At 34.8% G+C, this 18,909-nt stretch overlaps 1 protein-coding gene across 2 annotated transcripts; it reads right to left on the minus strand.

Moving 5' to 3' along the window:
* Nucleotides 1-4,441: 4,441 nt before the first annotated feature.
* LOC108689382 (cAMP-dependent protein kinase type II regulatory subunit) lies at nt 4,442-18,628 on the minus strand. 2 transcript variants are annotated; one of them, XM_018196125.1, is made up of 8 exons: nt 18,071-18,628; nt 11,168-11,259; nt 7,792-7,875; nt 6,962-7,068; nt 6,412-6,673; nt 6,021-6,179; nt 5,810-5,912; nt 4,442-5,496 (listed from the first exon to the last, which is right to left on the minus strand). In XM_018196125.1, the coding sequence occupies exons 1-8, from the start codon at nt 18,279-18,281 to the stop codon at nt 5,366-5,368; spliced, it is 1,149 nt and encodes a 382-aa protein (XP_018051614.1). In that variant the 5' UTR covers nt 18,282-18,628; the 3' UTR covers nt 4,442-5,365. The 2 variants fall into 2 exon arrangements, with proteins under 2 accessions (XP_018051614.1, XP_018051615.1); XM_018196126.1 differs by lacking the exon at nt 18,071-18,628 and adding an exon at nt 13,066-13,882.
* Between the last annotated feature and the right edge of the window lie 281 nt (nt 18,629-18,909).

Genomic DNA, 18,909 nt, shown 5'->3' on the forward strand with positions numbered 1-18,909 from the left:
TTTCGTTATACAATACTATAACACATTGCGAAACGAAGGGACGTTAAGTACGTATCATTTTGTAATTTACAACAGTTTGTTATACCTAAAACCGTTCCTACGTATGCGCATGTGTCGTGTATAAAATCTATTAAATATACAGGGGGAGAGAGCCGCACTGCAAACAATGTTATCAAACATATGGAATACAGACAATAATAATGGATCTATATACGCACGTTTAAAAGAAACACTTTGCGGAGTCTTATTAAAATATAAAATAAGCGATATGTATACAGATATACCAATTATTCTTAAAAAAACAATTACGTATCTAAATGTGTGTCACTTTTCTCTTTTCGTCGTTTCTCTTCTTTCTCAAAGATATTAAGAATTTTGACACATCAAGCTGATACGTCGTCGAACGGATTACAAAATGAAAAACATACTTTGAAGTAAGCTTCGACGTGGTTCGCTTTAAACGGCATGTATAAAACTCATCCGAGAAATTCACTAAAAGACTTACTAATGGAACACAAAGAGAACCATTCTGATCCGCTATATAATATCCTTATAATACGTTTCAAGCAACGTGTACATAGACACATTTTAAGGCTAATTATATGTTCTAAATTTATTCAATATTCATATACAATCAGAGAGGTTTCTCTTTATCATGCTTTGGTTCGAAGACATAATGGAAAATGGGACATAATGGGCACACGCGAAGAGAGAGAGACGTATATACTTCTGGGCACTTCAAATGTCCGAATGTTTGCTCGATTGTTTTTATTTAATCGCATAGAAAGTGTACTTCTCTTTTATTTTATTCTAATTGCACATAAGCATCTGCGACACATTATATACTGTCACTGTCGAAGGAATTTAAAAGCATAATCTCTTTTTCTCGGAATATTAATATTAACACCATTTATGAAAAAAGAAGTGGATAAAATGTGGATAAAAAATGTAGAAATTTTGATATTTATATGCCAATAAAGATTTCTAAGAAGAAATAAAGACAAAGAATCAAGATGCTATTAATAATACAAATGTTTTTGATAACCGGATGATTGTCAGCACGCAATCGAGTTTGAGATTCGTATTGCTTAAGTGCTTTCTTTAAGTGCATTAATACAAGGAATTGAGAATTACTTAAAAATTTATGCAGATATTTGTCAAATCGCACATGTGTCGGGCTCTTTCATATAATTTCATATAAAGTTTTACGGTGCACACACGTGAAAATAATATTTAAAATTACCGTGACACACAGCAGGGGCAGTAAAGTTATTAGTGCGCATGACATTTTGAAATATACAGCGGATTTTTACATCGGCGAAGAATATGCTGAAGATGTATAGAAAGAAGGAATACAAGTAAGGAGTAAAAGTAAGAGAAAATAGTTGCAAGCTCAACTGCTTCTTGAAATTGGTCCGATGTAAAGTGCATTGTTACGTGCACAATGATGCATTGCTAATACATACATAATAGCTACTAATAATACTTAATAAATTAAAAACATTAGGAATATCGTTGCACAAGGAAAAACATAAGCCAAACGTAAAAACTGGCACATTATTAGCCATTACGGATATATATCCGCCATTAATTCGTTATCTCTCTGATTCGATACATGCTATTTGGTCGGAAACATTTCTCTATGTCGCATATCGCTCTGGACTAGAATTGCGATGTAGCTAATGATGGACTGAAACAAGTGCTTTGAATCATTATGAAAGTTTCGAATTATTTCGAATATTATTTAAAATAAAAGTTTTTGAAAGACTAATGAAGATAACTTTAAAAGTCTCCTTAATTTTAAAAATCTTGAAATATTTGCGTTTATTAAAAGTTTTTTTTGTAATAAATATATATGACATGTATATAAAATATGTGTTTATTTTTAAATTAAGAAAATAATTAAAATTATTTTTTGTATAAATCATGTTAATGTTAACTTAAACAGTAATTCACAGTTATAATGTACTTTGTTTAAATATTGAAATATAAAATTAATTTTTATCTATTAAATCACTTTTTAGGAATTCGTTTTAAAGATTTCTTAAGATTGGTTCTTCAAGATAGTAAAGATTTAAAACTTATAATTTTCAATAATATTCGAATTCATTCGAAATTTTATGTTACCTAAATTGTTTGAAAATTTGCAGGAAAGAGAAGTGAATGCCCATCGATATATTTACGTGAATACATAATAATACATTGCTGGACACAATGACAGAACACCATGAAAAAATTAGGACACGAGTTTATATTAAATGTATGACAATAAAAAAGTTCAAATATTTTAACAAATATTTGTAATCAATTTTTAACTGAAAGAGAAACAATAGGACTTTAATTACAAGACACTTTCTTGAAAAATGTTCTAAATGAAAATAGAATTGTAATATTTTTTCTTGATTATAATTATTATGAATAAAATATTATGAAATTATTATGAATAAATCTTTAAGTAAGTTACTTAGTTATCTTATAAGTAATACTTGTCAATATCTTGTCGCCCTTGTGGAATCGTAAACTCTTAATTCACTAACGTTATTGACTTACAAAGGCATTTATGAAAATTTACTAAAGTGTCTAATCGTTTTATCCAGCAGTGTAGATTGCAGATATACAATAAAATCTGTATCTTCGATTTTTCACAAATCTTTCTTCCTTTGAAAGCAGAAAGACGAAGATCCAGTGGCACAATAAGGCATACTACTGTTACAATATTTATCCGTAGGACATTTCGATATATTGCCTTTAATGACGATAACATGAATTATACAACTATTGGAGAGTGTAAACTATTAATAGCAACTATTAATAGTAATAACATAAATTAATTACTGGCTCGATCATCATATATACACATGCAAACATATTCACGCTCATACATAAATGACAACACGCAACATAGATAAATCTCATGATAGATACATACAGCAATGCGAATTGGACAGATTCTAACTTCAATACTTCACACTTAATTTAGCGAATGTAATCTAACACAAGTAAGTACTCATGCGTATTGAATTACTCAGTATGCGAATTAGCTCTTTTTTTGTTTTTTCTTTTTTTTTCTTTTGTGATACATGTAGAGTTTCTCGTATCCAACAGTCGAGTCACTTTTGTTAATCCATTAAAATTTCTGTCTCACTTATATACAGAGATACGTTGGTTGAATCATTTAAAATAAATTCAGTTTGATGCCTCGCGAATTCGATAATGATTATGATATTCTTTTATTTTTCTTGTAAGAGATTACAAGAAAGGAATGAAATACTCAGTCGAAAATAATATCACAGCCTGGAGATTCAGTGGAAGACTAAAGATATTATATTTCAAACAAGCTGTTTTTCAATTATTAACGTTCTAAAGTGTGAATTATTTTCAGATTGTGATTGAGATATCCATTGAATCAATTTAACTATTTATTTAAAGAATTCTACGAGATTTGATTAAGCTGTTAATAATAAAAGAATAAGTCGTGCACAAGAAAAAAAAGAAAAAAAATTAAGGCCATGCAAGGTGTCAGTGTCGTAAGTGAAGAATAATTGATAAAACTCCTAAATAATTGATTAACAATTCCTATGCTATCCTCACTTTGTTTTACTTTCATACTAGTCTCCCTTTTCTCCCTCACACGATTGTGATATTATTTAAAAAGCCCTGCCGCTTCGTCGCGAGATTCAGTCATATAAATACACGGTTTACCATAATAAAAAGTATCTTTTCTTTTTTCAACCGATATAATTGTCAGAAGAGAGCGTGACAAAACACGGTCATAAAAAGTGACTAGCATTCGCACTTGTCCATACCATAATTGAATCAATTTTCGACTGGACTTTTATCACCATGATAGATGTATATCGTCATATACATAACGTGTCTTGTACACATGTAATAAAAATAAGTTGATGGATTCTCGTAATCAATCCTCAAGTTACCATTATTTATCAGCAAGACACACTTGAATTTAACGTTGGCTTAAATATGCGGTTATCTTTTTACGCTAAAATTCACCTAATCTGATACATGCAAGTACAAAGTAATTAGAAAATGTTATGCTTCTTTCTTTTTATTTAACATTTGTATGCAAGTTGCTACATAACTTTTCTTTTAAATTACTTTGTATATGTACGTGCAATGTACACATTTATTTTGCATCATTATATCCGCATATTGAAGTCAATTTTAAGGCTCCTTTAGATCTGCACTTTCTATGCATCTTTGAGAGTATTCTATATCCGAAATAGAATGCATTTATATACGACTCTGGCGTTTATCAATTTTTATTAATAAAGAAATATATACAATTCTTTTCAAAATTTACTTTTATTAAAAAATAATTACTTTTTTAAAAAATCTGCTATGTGTGTAATATACTAATTTAATCGTAAATAATTATGTAGAATAACATTATAAATTAAAAAATTATTTTCACTATGTGCGTATAATGCATATTTGTGTATGTATATGTGCATATTTATTCGCGAAATACATATTTACTACTTGTCGCGAATCATAGACAAAATCTTGATTGTCTGATTTGATATTTTATCAAGATATTACATTGTTAAATGGATGTATCAAAGAATATTGTACAATTCTGTTTGCTTTCATTAAAAATGGCAATGTTACTTTCATTATCTTCTCCAAGAGTGATATGCATATATATAGGTATTTCATAGAAACCTTGCAAAAGATTTATGTCAATATTCAAATACTAATGGTTCATTTCTTTTGTAATCTATTTTTTTTGCCAGAGAGTAATGTTAGAAGAGCATTCGATTTCGAATATTTTAGACTTCTATGTCTTATAAATGTAGCCGCTCTGTTTAAAAATGGATAATGCACGAATTATGTATGTGAGCATATAGATTGAGTACACTAAGATAAATGAGTCATTCCGGGGATAAGTTAAATACTATAATAATGCTTGTATGTCCTAGACCTCAAAATGTTATATTGCGGTCTTTCACTGGGCAATAATAAATAAAAATATTTATTTCGCAAACAATCGAGCGTAACAGAATGCACTAATACTCTCTTTTTGATCTAATACAATCTTAGAGAATAGTCATTAATTCCGTTGCTACATTAAACACGCGCATATAATCGAGCAGCCTACAGCTTTGTTCAATGTGTGTCATAGGTATAAACTTGGTAACTATTATCGACGAATCTTAATCGGTATACGTCTAGGTGAACAGTCATACGAAATAGTTGATTTCGAAATGATACCCGAAACATGCGGGATGAGATTCAGAAGTAGGTGGTACAAGTTCTTTTGTGCTTGTTATATATTATATGCTGTACGAAAGTGTCGCGTCCTTTAGTACAGCAATATGGCGACGTGGCTCTGCCCAGAAACAGTTCATCGAATGTCAGAGATGTTGGTTTTGCTGCCAAAAATTTTGACTAATTGTTCTTCGTAATCATCGATATTACGTTTCATAAGTTCCATACATGGGCCAAGTAAACGTTCGAAAGCTTCAACGTCCAAAACTGTAAGCGTAAGGACAGTTTCAGTAAATACGAAATAAAAACGAAATAATCATTTTAGACAAGCAAATTGTTATTTGTATCCATTAAAATATGGCATCCTACATATAAAACATTTCAGAATCAATTTAATATACAGAGAGAGAGAGAGAGAGAGAGAGAGAGAGAGAGAGAGAGAGAAGATATCACGACTATTTCCCTCCCATCATTTAATAAGCCGAAGCTGCGACGAATATCGATATTCGCAATTATTCGGCACAATGTTATTGATTATCTATCAATTCAGGAAACGTGGGCAGTAATGAAATAAACTTACATGCCAGTTTGATGTCTCCCACAGCGTAGGCCGAAGCGGCGCGTGGTTTATGCGTCACGAGTGCCAGCTCGCCTAAATAACCGCCAGCCGGAACACGATTAATCTGTAGGATATTAAAGATCCCGAGTTAAGTAAGAAGAAAATTTTCTTGGCGCTCGACGTAATCGAATCGTTTTGCGGGAAATCGGATTAGCGTATAATATAAATGTACCTCAATTTCACGATCGTGTTCGCCGAGTCTAGTGATTCTGACTACGCCATCCTCGACGAAATACATTCCATCTGCGGTGTCACCCTGCCTGATTATTTGCTCGCCATCGGAATAATGTTTCGGTACAAGGGCATCCGCTAAATTCATTCGCTCGTAAGGCTGGAAGAATTTAATACGATGCAAATCTCGTAGGAGTTGATATTTTAAAAATTATTTCTTGTTTTTATTTAAATATTTTTTTTTAACTAGAAGAGGTGTTTTTGATAAAGAAGATATACAATGTATATTTTATCTCAAAATAAAAACACGAGAACTACTTAAGATTTAAAAAAAAAAAACACACATTCGAAACTTTTAAAAGTAATTATATAAATAGTTATATAAAACTTACCTCCAGAGACTTTAACATCGGCACTTTATTAATAAGATTCTCATACATTTTACGCTTTTTGTACGCGGATTTAAGGAGAATACGTCGAAAAGTTTGCCTATCCATAGCCCAGAGTGTGCCAGACGTAATAGCTTTGACAGTGGCTGCTCTAGGCATATTGTACAGAAGAGCCAATTCTCCGAAAGCACCACGATTATCATAAGTGTGAATATGATTATCTATTGCTGTGGCGGGATCTTTGACGTACACCTCGAACTTTCCTCTGAAACACGACACGTCACGAAATGCGACAAATAGAGACAATCGGAAATAGAACATAAAAGATTATAAGACAGTTATATATATTTCTGTTTTGTCTGAATAATTTTAAATTCCAATAAAATGAACAATCAAAAAATAATTAGATTACTAAGCATTATTGTTTGAATATTTTCAGCTCTGAATAAAAGCACTGATCGACTGTGCATCCCCTCTTGGTTCACTGGATCTTCCCGCTGAAGGGAGAAGCCTATCGATACGTTAACTGTAATATATAAAGAAAAAGTATTACCTCTCGATCACATAAAAGTTGTCACCATCGTCGCCCTGCCGGATAATAAATTCTTCCGGTTGAACGATTTTTTCGAACATTGCGTCCAGTACGTCCGCCATTTGTTCCTGCAAAAATAATTTTATTATACACGTTTAAATACGTTTTAGCGCAATATTATCGTCCGGGATTTAAAATATCGGCTTTAATATTGTAGTACGCAAGCAGGGGGAGTAACGTTAATATTGCGGTGATAATCGATGTACGTGCTTCTACGTACATAAATACATTTATATAAAGGTCTTTCATCATTATACATATTTCCTCCTAACGTAGTTGATTCTTGGCCAACACAAAATCAATTTTTATTACGTGAAAATTTTTAGATCTCTCCTGTTTTCGTTGATTCTCAATTTGCGACGTTGAATAAATTGATGTGTGTAACTGTTTACTGAATAAAAATTAAAGATTATAAAACAAATTGAGAAATGAATATATTTATAAAAAAATATTAAATATATTTAAAAACACATTAAATAAATATATTGAAAAATAAAAATATTAAATACATATATATATTAAAAATAAATAGAATACATTAAAAAGGATAACTATAACGTTTAACATTATCTATTGGTCAAGTGATGACCAGTAATTTATATTTAAATGCGTCGCTAATGAAAGAACAATTATCTCAATTATGCGAATCGATTTGCTGGCAAAACCGATTGCTTTTAATGAGAGATTATTCGTGATTTTCTTGGTATTTCGCCCAACTGGTGCAAATGTATCAAGTTGCTGTTATATCAATCCTATTTGCGATCATGTTGAACGCACTATGTTTAACTTACCTCGTCTAGAGAGCGAAACAGGAGTATGTTCTTAACACTTTCACCGAGCCTTTGTCGCTGCTCGTCGCTCTTTGGATGGACCATCTGAAATCAATGAGCCGTATGAAGACAAAATGAAGTTTGAATAAAATGTAGCTATAGACAAAATTTCTAAATTCTTTATTAAGGTGCCTATATAATTGTGACATCATCACTTCGTTGTCTCTAGAGAAAATTTCTTTCTTTGATGAATAATTAGAAAACGATTTGATGTAATCTGAATAAATGAAAACTATATGAAATATATAGCGTTTCGTTCATTCTCGTTTATGTATAGAAGCGATATTATTATTTAATAAATGATAAATAAACGATAAATGCTATGTATTGCGTTTAATTACTATATTGATATATTTACTATATTTAATAATTTTGGCTGCTTATTCTTAAATTAACTTCTACAAATTATACAATAAGGTTCCGAAATTCTCTGTAAAAGTTACAACAAGCAAATTCAATAGTTTAGATTTTAGAACTTGAGATATTGCCCTTTATGTTGGACGGTGAACTTTGACCTCTCCCACGCTCGCTATTATTTTAGAGATAGAATGCATGATCGTTTTTCAGATTTTAAAGATTATCAAGCTGTACGATTTTACATAGAACTCTTAGCAAATTTATTAATAATAAAAACGTCACAGGTCACATAAAAGTTACGCAACGAAGCCTTGTTATTTTTTAATATAATAATAGCGTAAAGTTCAGGATATTTAACGTCTATATGGTACCTTTAATGTCTAGAAGCGTTTACGAAGTGCATAATTACTATAATACTATACATTTTCTACACAGGGAAACAGCCCTGGAGTTAAAAAGTTCCATTCTTCAAGAGAACCCTCACCGAAGCTGCTGTTAATGTTATTCGTTTAAACCTTAATTCTTTTGCTCGTAAAAAGCGCGCTTCTGCTATTAAAATTATTCGCCTTTAAAACTTCTCACTCTCGTCTGTACGTTGGCTAGCGATTTGCGTCGTTATTGCGACCAGCAATATTCCTCGTTTGCAGCAAGTGCATACGTGATAATCGGTCTATCCATAAGAGCGGCTGGTTCTTTTGTTTCGTTATCGTCACCAATTGTTGCACACAGAAACGATCAATTTCGCAGGGAACCTACTCATTCCCATTACCGACGTGTCCCATCTGCCGCACCATTGTGCAGCCGGGCCGCGTGTATCGTATATGATTAAAACTTTACCGAGGGTCAACCGTTTGTCGACGTTTGCCATTTGCAAAACTGTTATTTCATCGCATGTTTGGCACGTTATCCTTTCTATCGCGCATGGTGTTCTGTTTCTCATCGCGCGCGCAATATATTTTAACAATAGAGCTTTCGATGCCACAATTTAAAATCGATTTTTCTATCTTCGCAACTCTTCAGTATTTTCATGCATTTTTTCAATTGCCTAAAGTTAAAAATTCTATTTTTTAACTGAAGAATTTAGCTGAGTGTGGATTTTTTTTTCTATTCGGAGTCCTAAAGTTTGATTCGCGTAAAGCTCTTCTTCATAACGCGAATATTATAAGCGCAAGGAAAAATCGACTCCAAATTGACCGAGAAATTCACCGTTAAAGAAGAACGAGTAAATCTGATGTACCTTTTATCGGTTAAGAAGCTTCACATACATCGAAGTTGTCTAGTCTCGGCCTTTCTAAAAATCGCGAGTGTCCCAGTTTTCTCTGCTATTGTTCTAGTTGTCGTGACATACAGAGAGAAAATATGATCGGTCGACTTGGCCTATAGGGGGAGGGAGGGAGAAGGAGAGAGAGAGAGAGAGAGAGAGAGAGAGAGAGAGAGAGAGAGCCGATTTTCCTCTTCGTATAACCAGCTACCACGGAGTGACGATAATCGGATTCACCGGGGCTATCTTTGTGAAAATTCTCTCTCTCTCTCTCTCTCTCTCTCTCTCTCTCTCTCTCTCTCTCTCTCTCTCTCTCTCGTCGAGAACCCAACCCCTCGCAAAACCCCTTACTACCCTACAAATATGTACATACACATACATCGTACACGCTCCTTTCTCCCTCATTCACGCGCGTATATACGATACGTACACATGACGATGCTGCATACATACGTGTAAATCACGTCCATGCCAGGTTATCGAACACGAGGCCTGACGTCACAAAGGTACATCGTCAACCTCGCATCGCCGAGCAAAGTAACTCTTCGTTCGCGTTTCGTCATTCGCGCGGCCGCGCGCGCGAGAGAGAAAGAGAGAGAGAGAGAGAGAGAGAGAGAGAGAGAGAGACTGTGCATCAGCTATGCTTTAATAGACTGTGATATATATTATGTACCTCGTGTATATATACACACATATACACGTGTGGCGTATAACGACATTTCGTAACGAGGAGAGAGAGAGAGAGAGAGAGAGAGAGAGAGGAGCTCTATTTTCTGCTACTACCGAAAAAAAAACCTAAACCTTCGTATCGAAGACGGAACGTTCGTCATCGCCACTTCTTGTCGAAGCGAAATACCGGCGATAACGAATACGTGCGAATGCATTATAGTGCGAATGTGTTATATAAACCCGTTCTCTACTTGCGTGGTTACTTTGCGTCACGTCTTCGGGTCGACCGATTTTAGATTTTCGTAGCCCACTCCAAGAAAATAAGTAATTAACGAGATGCGTAAGAGCGCGCTTTCGATTTAGCATCACGCCAAAAGTGGGAGACCCGACACCCGACAGGACGATTTCAATATTTTAATCTAATTCTAAGCGAAAATATTGACTTTATTAAAAAGTTTATTCTTTCATATCACGTTTCAGTATATTCGCGCGGAATTTCTTACGTCAACATGATTTTTCCTTCGGCTGAACATGTATTTTTGTGGTCTCGGCGATTACTTACGCAGCTACAATTGCCGCATCGGTTTTCGCCAATTCGACGGACGTGACAAGCATAAAAAATGTATACTTCCAAAGCCTTCGTTGCTGGGAAAAAATATTAGCTATTGCAACATCTGATACAAAGTCTAAAAGCGACGACAACGTGATGTGACGCATATCGAGAAGAGAAACGGCCAAATGACATTTTGGGACGAACAAATCTGCCGTCGTTTGAGCAACTATCAAGCCAATAAAACATCATTACGCGTACTATTGACGTGATTGCATTAACAGAATTTATCGTGGCATCGATACGTAATTTGTTCAATCAATTGACACTTCTTCAATCTTTTTCTTTTTCTTTTCTTTTTTTTTTTTTTTTGGAAAAATATGAACGCGGACTTCGCAAATGATGCATTATTCGTGCGGTCTTGTTATCGGGAACATGCGTAATAATTCGTGGAATAGTAATAGTAACACACGTGATATATATATGTGTATTGTATATACCTTGAAGCCGTCATCCTCTTCGTCTTCCTCGGGATTGTAAGTCTCCGCGAAAACGCTCTTCCTTCTGGAAGCAAATCGACTGACTGGTGGCTCTAAAATACAAAAGAGACATTTCGATTAAACAAAGACAAAATTACTATTAAACTAAGAAAAGACAAAATATACGGAGAGCAATTAAATTGATTAAATTGATTGTTGATTAATTAAAATGTAAAATAAGGTATAATTGAAGGAGAGAATGGCGCAGTTATCCTTATTAACGATAATAGAAAAAGAAAAAAATTGACAATATCGTTCGATACGAAATAATTTTTAGTTTGATCAACTGCGACAGTTTGAATCTATAAATATACAATTATGAATTATCGCGATAATAAAATGAAAGCCCATGCTTTATTATAGATAACAATTTTATGCATGTTTACTATGTTAAGTTTAACATTTACGTAATTGGACGATTGTATTTTCGAGAGAACAGTCTTCAAGAATTCGATGTGGATTGCAAGAGCCGTCGTGTAAAAAATGATCTGTCGTTCAATTATGTAAATGCGAAACGCTGGCTCGTTTAGCTACAGCAGTTAGCTACAGCAAAATCCGGTCTCCGCGATAATAAACGAAGAAGGAATATAGACAGTAATTTTCGGAGTTTTAACATTAGCATTTTGAATGGTTTCACAGAGAGAAATATCATATCCTTTTACAGCTTTATGCGACAGAAGTTTTTGCTGAAGTTTCATTTTCGATCTTTTTGCAATTTGTGATAGAGACTCGTTGAAACTTTTTTTTCCTTTAATGATATACTGTCGACGTCTTCTTGAAGTATTGACCTTTCGTCTTGAAATACTCCGCATAAATCGAATATGGATATTAAACGCAAATTCGTACTATCTTTCTTCCAGAGACACGAATTTCCTTATACGATGAAAATTCTGTTCCGTCGGTTTACCTCGTCCCAATTACAAATATATTTTCCCGCTGTGCAACACGTGAAAGTTCTTCATGAAAATTGTCCATCTTGAAAGTTCAAAGATTAATAACAACTTACTCCTAAAACTTTTTTTAAAAACTAATGGTGTCTTTTTTCTTTTTTCTTCCGCAATGAAAGATATCATGAGAGAAAAACACATGGAAAAAAAAAAGATTTGTTAAAACAACTGAAAACCGATTCTACAGTCATAATATACTAACAGCCAGTTTTCTATGTTAAAGCAACAAAGTTAGTTATATAGTTGAATGAAATTAGGTAATCATATTTGTTATAAAACAACTTTCTAAAATTAATCTAATATATAGATCAAAATTTTTTGACGAAACATGCTAGCTAAGGCAACACATATTTTTGCTACTATGAAGAAAATATTAGCAATTTTTATTGTTATATTAGCAACTTTTATTGTAGAAAAGGATTAGCTAAATTAATCATATTAATAATTACAGACTTTTCGTGTAAACCATCGAATCTTTTTAATTATAAATGTTAGACTCGCGCAGCAAGCTTTGCTGAATCACCCAATCCTTTCTCAAATTTTTCTCCGTGCAGTGCAACTTTACACAATTAAACGCGATTAAAAAAACCTATTATTTTTTCAAGCGGGACAAATTTATACATTTCTATTATTCCTTTCAAATGTAACAAAGTTTTCATAGTGTCGCGAAATCTGTTATACACTGAAAAAAAATTACTAATAAAAAATAAGTTAATCAAATTAACTCAGCGATTCTTGTATCAAGTAAATATATATGTTTATATTTAATAAATATTTACTTAAAACTATCCAAACAACCAAATTTTAAAAAATTTAATATTTTTTTCAGTGTACATAGTGACTCAAAAGTTTTGTCTTATATCTCGTCATTAATTTAGACAACGGAAACGGTGGTGTTTCGTTTTTTCGCACCTCTGTCATCCACTGGCTCGATGACGGAGATGAGCGACATTTGGTCCGCAGAAGAAAGAAACACGCGGCAGAAACGTGCACGAGGAACACGTTCGTTCTTCTTGACAACACGTTCACGTTCACTTGTCACGAAACAAGAAATATATCGTAGACAATACCTTGTATCTACTATAACAACTAATTCACAGACACGATTTTATCACAATATTACATTAAGGTAAGAAATTTTGACGTGATACGAAATAAACGGGGCGCGATAAATAACTCCAGAACGTACAGCATTCGCGTACAGAGTAATGCAGTCATAAATATTCAGGCGTTCCTCTTCCTTTCTACTCCAAGCATTTTATCCAACGATCGTAAGTAAACTTTACTAAACAGTCAAACTAATCAAAGGGATTGCTCCGTTTTTTATTTCAGCTACGACTTCTGCTGGGAAAAGAATTCCCCGATGCGCGAATATATTTACGAGATTCGTATCCGCGTTGATCCACGCTCGCGTTTCTCCTTCGAAGATGAAAAGATGAAATAAATGACGAGAAGCACAGACGAAGAGGATCTCGTCCGGGATGTGCAATCGCGTCGTACTGACGAGACCGCGGTCGCCGGCTAAGCGTTTGTATAAAGCGCTACACGAACAAATATTGAACTATATCGAAACCACCGCGCATCCGAGAATCTCATCTCGCGACAGTGCCTGATCGGACCCGACTGGACCCGTGTTGATGCAATTGGGTGCCTCAAATCGCGCAGGTCTCGAAAAATATGAATCGAGTCGATCTGAAGCGATGTGTTTGGTGAAACTTCAGCGAAACTTCCAACTAAACGACTGTGAGTGCTCCACTTTGCGTGCGTTTTTCCTCTACAAGATTCTTCGGATGCGCATCTCCGAGATCGAAGCGATACTCCCCTTCCTTGCCTCACGTGACAATAATAACCGAGTCCAGGCTTTCTGGGGGTAGAAGGAAAGGATGGTGGAAAGCGCGGAAACCACACACGTGAGAGAATTTCCGGAGGGGAAGGGGGATCTCGATCGATTATCGCAACTTCAATCCGAGTTAATAAATGTTTGAACAATAATGAAAGGGGAGTCACGAAAGCTCAGAATGAGTCTGAGATAATTTATTAATATGTATTACTCGAAGTGAGATATAAAATCCCAATTAATGCTAAATATTCCTGAAGTACTCGTAAAATGTGACATTCCAAGAATATTTCGGAATATTTCGAAATACTTTCAGATTGTAGTAAAAGCAACAATCAAAAAATCGTTAAATATCCATTCACACTCGTTACATATTCAGAGAATATTCCATATACAATTATAAAATTAATATTCCCAGAAATTCCATGTCCGAAAGTCTCTGAATTAATTTTAATTTTTAAACGAAACTGTACTGTCACAAAAACACATTTCATTTATTTTGACCTTGGAGCCCAATTTTAATGGCTCGCTTTACAGTTAAAATGCTATGACCTTTATATTCTTTCCTATATGATTCCTATTTACGAGTTAATGTAAAAGCAACATTCATTCTAAATTTTTGAAAATAAAATTTTCACTTTCGAACAATGGTTAGTTGCGTCAGTCCAGGAATGAAATTTTCACTCTTAGAGAATAAAGAAAAAATTTCAAGCGAGAGTCAATTTTTAATCTCTGAATAATCTCATTCTCTGAAAAGAGAGACTAAAGGTAAATGTTAAGTTTAATCCGCCCACATCCAATCTTGACGAAATTAAGCTCATTCGATGTGTCTTTACACAAAAAAAATGAATCTAGTAGAAAAAGGCATCGTTCTGTCTCACGAAGCAAAATATTAATCATTAAAATTGACTTTTTAGGAAATTCACTCCTTGAAGGAGTGAAGTGAAATTCATTCTTGTCAGACTGCAACTATCACTTTTCTTGAAGTGAAACTTCACTCCCAAAAATTTAGAACAAATAATCATTAAATATCATTCTATTCATACAACGCTATATATTTCATGAAATCACACTTTTCCCAGAAATTCCATATTCGGAAGTCTCTGAATTAATTAAATGAAATTGTACTATCAGAAATTTTATATATGCTTTCATCTTAGAACCTAATTTTGGAGGATTCACTTCATAAGCAAAATGCAAGAGGATGCGTTCAGAAATTACATCCAGATAACTCTGATATGCACTTTTGTTATAGTATACGTAACACAAATTATAGCGACGTAAACTATAGTCTAGAGTTATCTAGGAATAATTTCTGAACGCATCTCTACGCTTTTTACACTCTTTCCCCTTTTATTTACGAGTTAATGCATTTTCGCTATTACGACCCTCCGTCGGGGATGCGTATTGCTCGCATAAAAGAAGTTCATACAATATTCCGAATATTTCATTAATATTTACACTCCCTGTGAAAGTTCTTTTACTGTTTTAGAATATTCGGCACATCGGGAATACGAATCGAACTTTTCATGAATGATGTGTTAACTGAGGGTATCATGACGAACAGCAAGGGCGATCTTTGCGACCAAATAATTTGCTCACAAAGGAGTCTGAGAGAGTTTATTACGATTCCTGAAACGTAATAATTTTGTATTTTGAAACGAGAAGAAAATTTAAAAAATGAACAAATTAGATGTTGACTAGATTGTCTATCTAGATGTTTAATGAAGTTATAAATATTCCAATATAAATTCAATAATTTTTGTAAGTTTCACCGAATTATGTAGTGATACAAAATCTAATCGTTTGAAACGAAGTGAAAATTACGAAAGCAAATTTATTATATAGGTGTGTCCAATGAAGTGATAAATATTCTAGTAAATTCACTCACTTCTGTAATTTTCACCTCGCTCCAAAAATCGTAATAAGCTCCTTGTATGTGGCAACAAGAAAGACAATTTGTATAAATAATAATTAGGAAAGAGAAAAAAAACGCGTTCAACAGAAAAAGCAGCTTTGTTTGTTTTTGACTGTTGTAAAATTTTTTAATATGACTGATTTATATTTTGATCCAGTGAGTAAGAACGAGACCAATTATATTAAAAAATTTTACAACAATTGCAAAGCTGCTCTTTTCTGCTGAATGCAGCCATTGATAAAGATATACATTGATAAAGAAGAAGAAAAAATATTAGAACATCTATTTTCGTTCTCCCGTAGTGAAGTTGTTCGCCGAGACGTAATAGTTGGGGAGTTTAATAATCCGTGCAATTTTATAAAAAGGATACTTCGTGTGACTCAGGCAGGAATCAAGAATATCTTCTTTTCGCCTGCTCGACAGTGAGAGGGATCCAATAATATCCCAAAAGCATTTATCTTTCTATCGTGAGTCTCTCCGAGAGATTTAAAGAACTTTCTCCTTGATTGGGTAGATTGGTAAGAAAGGATTGAAAATTGAATCAATCTGGGAAAAAGGAAAAAGTATTGTTTTTCGTGAAAGAAAGAATATTATAGAACGAAAAAAAAGAGAGAAGAAAGAAAGATATTTAAGCTTTGAATTTGATATTGAATTAGAAACATGCGAATAGAAGCGTTTCAATATCGCATGCATTTCTCAGTGGAACATCCCAGTGTTTATTCAGACATACATTTCGTACTACCATTACGTGCGTGGCTCATTTAGAAACAGATTCCAGTAATATCGTTCAGCACTAATCCCACATAATTGCCCATATTACATCACCAACGTTACTATCCTGAGGAAGAGGAGACTTAGTCAACTAACTCCGGAATTAATTAGCATATCGGTGGTCGAATCTAAATCCATTCAGTGGATGATCGCTAAATAGATCGATCAATGGATGCGTTCAGCAGAAAAAGTTTTACGACTGTTGTAAGATCTTTTAATATAAAACCCATTCTACAATTGTGTAAGGATAATTGTAAGTAGTTATAATTGTAAGAATTGACTAAATACAGTCGAATATTTTTCTAATATTTGACTGTGATTGGTTAATTCTTACAAGTACAACCATTTACTACACTTATGCAATTATAGAATGGGTTTAAATAATTCTTGTTTTTAATTCCTCTTAATTCTTCATTGAATCTAAACGCATGTTTTTTTTCTGTTGAACGCAGCCATTGAGAAAAAGGACAAACAGAGAATACGGCATGGAACAAATGATCGATTGCTCAATTTTATTAAATTATTATTACCGTCTATTACTGGTAAATTACTGATATTATATATGCTGCATTATATCCGGAATCACGACATTTCTTTTCTCCGCCCACCTCTCCGTCTTTTACTCACCCCGGAAAGAAAGTGAGAATCGAAACCGCGACGACGAGTCAATTGACGTTGGTAGAATCGACCCTGCACGCTTAACTTACAACTGATATCGATTGGAACAGCTCTCGACCAGCTCAAACTTGCCTCTACTAACGTCATGATTGACACTAATCACAATCAGTTAACCAAGCTATTCGTCTCTCTATACCTGTACAAACAATATCTGATTTTTTTCTCATAAATTGAAGAGAGAAAATCGCTTAATTTCTGGAATTCGAGAAATTAATGATAGTGAAATCTTTATTATTGAACAAATTTTTCAATAAATGCCCTGCCGATAATTTATTAATTTAATTAAATTAAGAAAAGTTAACGGGACACTGTTGTAAGCAAAACAGAAAAATGTTAAGGAATCAAATATCAATTGATATTATTTTGGAGCATTGACTGTAATATGCAAAACATTCTTCTCATTTTAGATTTTTTAGAAGATATATTTGATCAATTTTTCTCACATAAAGAATTATAAAGATGAAAAGTCTTCTACTTGAAAAATTTAACACAGTCATAGTTTATACAATTCATTTTGGTCATAAAGCTTCAGAATGGATCTTTATGGATTTATCCATCTTGTTAGACCGTCGGTTCCTGTGGACAAGCATTATTGACGGAATCGCCTCTGATCGTGAGATACCGTGAGACGGAAACTGGGATAGAGAGCGTGAAAGAGAAAGAGAGAGAGACAGGAAAGAGAGAAAGACATCTCGTCCTCTCCCAAGACTCACCTTCATCGACAAACTCATCCGGCGTGGTCGGGTAGATCTGATCCGTATTAATAATCTGCGTACGTCGTGCGTCACGTAGCCGCGTAAAGAAGTCTACAGCGTAGTCAATGATGTCGCCGGGCTGCTCCAGCAAGTAGCTGATTGTGAACTCCAGCAGGACGTCGCGCAGGTCGTCCGGCACCGTGATCTTGCCGGCGTTACGTTGGCTCATCTTTCTATTCCCCCGAAGGCGATCGCCGATTTAGCTACCAAGGAAACGTCCTTTCCTTACGTCTCTCTTTCCTTTGCACGTTTTATCCCGCTTCCGAATTTTGGGGCTCGATGGAAGCCTTCGAGTTTCTGCACTTCACGCAGCACAGCCGAATTGTCACGCGCTATAGTTACACGTCACGGATTCTCGCGAAGTCTCTGCTCGCGTGGGCCGAAGCGAGCAGCGATCGGGTACCGGGGACAGAAGCTAGAGCAGGAGCTTAGAGCCGGAGCTGTAACTGGGCTTTAAAGCCGGGGTCGGGGACAGGAGAGGAACGAGGAATGCTCGACGCGTCGTACCGCCGCCCACCTTCGACGCGCTGCTGCTTCGCTGCCGCCACTTCCGCCGCTGCCGCCGCCGCCGCCGCCGATGGCCCGCTCTCTCGTCGCCGTCGCACCGCGCTGCCGGCCGTTCGTGCACCGGCAAATCGTCGCCGCTGCCACCACCGTTGGCAAGCCCCGCTCGCTTCCCGGTGCACCGAGCTGACTATCGACGACGGGGGGCTAGCTGCCTACCGTGACGACGCTGCGCACAGTCGCGCCGAACATACGACGAGAACCTCGACGGCTCGACCAGTCCCTTAAGGACA

Source organism: Atta colombica, unplaced genomic scaffold (genome assembly GCF_001594045.1).
Source record: "Atta colombica isolate Treedump-2 unplaced genomic scaffold, Acol1.0 scaffold27, whole genome shotgun sequence".
Taxonomy (NCBI): domain Eukaryota; kingdom Metazoa; phylum Arthropoda; class Insecta; order Hymenoptera; family Formicidae; genus Atta; species Atta colombica.

Coding starts and splice junctions, on each gene's coding strand:
- LOC108689382 (XM_018196125.1), bottom strand. CDS start 18,281: ATGAGCCAACGTAACGCCGGCAAGATCACGGTGCCGGACGACCTGCGC. Junction 11,260..18,070: donor GGATGAGTTTGTCGATGAAG/GTGAGTCTTGGG, acceptor TTTGTATTTTAG/AGCCACCAGTCAGTCGATTT. Junction 6,674..6,961: donor AACTTTTATGTGATCGAGAG/GTAATACTTTTT, acceptor GTCGTGTTTCAG/AGGAAAGTTCGAGGTGTACG.